The sequence below is a fragment of the Macrobrachium rosenbergii genome, chromosome 17 (assembly GCF_040412425.1).
Source record: "Macrobrachium rosenbergii isolate ZJJX-2024 chromosome 17, ASM4041242v1, whole genome shotgun sequence".
Lineage (NCBI taxonomy): Eukaryota > Metazoa > Arthropoda > Malacostraca > Decapoda > Palaemonidae > Macrobrachium > Macrobrachium rosenbergii.
Window position 1 is genome coordinate 15301840 of NC_089757.1, and position 1930 is coordinate 15303769.

Sequence of the window (1930 nt, forward strand, 5' to 3'; positions counted from 1 at the left end):
TTTCCTGATCCCCTAAAAAACAAAGGACAGAGATATACGATGACGAGGACATCGACGATGACAGAAACGAAAATGATGTGCACGACGACGATGAGGATGATGACTCCCACAACGACGGCAAAGTGGTGACGAAAATGATGACTCCCACAAAGACAAAAATCTGGAGGAGGATGATGACTCCCACAACGACGGCGATGTGGACAATGATGACTACCATGATGACTATAATGGCAACGAGGATAATGACTCCCACGACGGCAATCTGGAGGAGGATGATGACTCCCACAACGACGACGATTTGGACGAGGATGATGATTCCCACAACGACGGCGATGTGGACGAGGATTATGATTCCGCAACGACGACGATGTGGACGAGGATGATGACTCCCACAACGACGGCGATATGGACGAGGATGATGTTTCCCACAACGACGACGATGTGGGTGAGAATGATGATTCCCACAACGACGACAATGTGGGCGAGGATGATGATTCCCACAACGACGACGATGTGGACGAGGATGATGATTCCCACAACGACGGCGATGTGGGCGAGGATGATGATTCCCACAACGACGACGATGTGGACGAGGATGATGATTCCCAAAACGACGGCGATGTGGATGAGGATGATGATTCCCACAACGACGACGATGTGGACGAGGATGATGATTCCGGCATCGACGACGATGTGGACGAGGATGATGATTCCCGCAACGACGACGATGTGGACGAGGATGATGATTCCCGCATCGACGACGATGTGGACGAGGATGATGATTCCCACATCGACGACGATGTGGACGAGGATGATGATTCCCGCAACGACGACGATGTGAACGAGGATGATGATTCCCACATCGACGACGATGTGGAATAGGATGATGATTCTCACATCGACGACGATGTGGACGAGGATGATGATTCCCACATCGACGACGATGTGGACGAGGATGATGAGTCCCGCAACGACGACGATGTGGACGAGGATGAAGATTCCCGCAACGACGACGATGTGGACGAAGATGGTGATTCCCACCATGTCGACCATGTGGACGAGGATAAAGATAACGACAGAAATGACGAGGACGTAGATGATGATGTAATCTTCAATGGTAACAATCAAGATAATGAAGGAAAACCTTGAGGATGACAATGATGGTAACTAAATGACCATCACGACGACTAGGATTAATCCTCGAGAACAAAGATTACAAATGCCATGACATCATTGACGCGTCATAAACAAGTCGTCATTTCTTTTCTGTTACGTTTTCATAACAAAGACTATAGGAAAATAGGATTAAGTCTTCAAACATTTGCCTAGGAAAATAATAATAATAATAATAATAATAATAATAATAATAATAATAATAATAATAATTTATTATTATTATTATTATTATTATTATTATTATTATTATTATTATTATTAATATTAAACAAGACCATTGGAAAATGGTTGCAAAACTTCAAAGCATTTACATTATACAAACATCTGCGTGTTGCAACTTCCTGAAATCATCTGATGATTAGCAGTCAGGTCAATTTCCCAATTGCCTGTATTAACCTAAAGAATAACTTAGGTACCTGGTAATTAGAAGACCTCAGGGTCACAATCAAAACTGAACTGGGCATAAGAATCAGAAAACAAAGACCCCTCTGATTATGGTATTATCTAAAATCCTATTTGAACCTTGATTTCAATTCTTGATCAACAGATGTTGCACAGAAGAAAGAAATAAACAGTGTTCAGCGATATATTCTTTTTTTTTTTACGGTGGTACTTAAGGCAGAAACTAAGTATGCTTAATGGAAAACCTGATAGAAAAGGAAGATAATGTATTATAAGAATGTCTTGCGACATTCCATTTACTAGAGTAACTATATCGACTGTCAGTAGTTAAAACTGAGTGAACTTCAGCTCA

The 1930-nt window shown here is 42.2% G+C and overlaps 1 protein-coding gene across 1 annotated transcript; it reads left to right on the forward strand.

Moving 5' to 3' along the window:
• The first annotated feature begins 405 nt into the window (after nucleotides 1–405).
• LOC136847561 (prostatic spermine-binding protein-like) lies at nucleotides 406–882 on the forward strand. The gene has a single exon (XM_067119286.1). The coding sequence runs from the start codon at nucleotides 406–408 to the stop codon at nucleotides 880–882; it is 477 nt and encodes a 158-aa protein (XP_066975387.1).
• Nucleotides 883–1930: the final 1048 nt, after the last annotated feature.

What these genes read in the sequence shown, in the direction of transcription:
- LOC136847561 (XM_067119286.1), top strand. Translation starts at nt 406, where the DNA reads ATGGACGAGGATGATGTTTCCCACAACGACGACGATGTGGGTGAGAAT.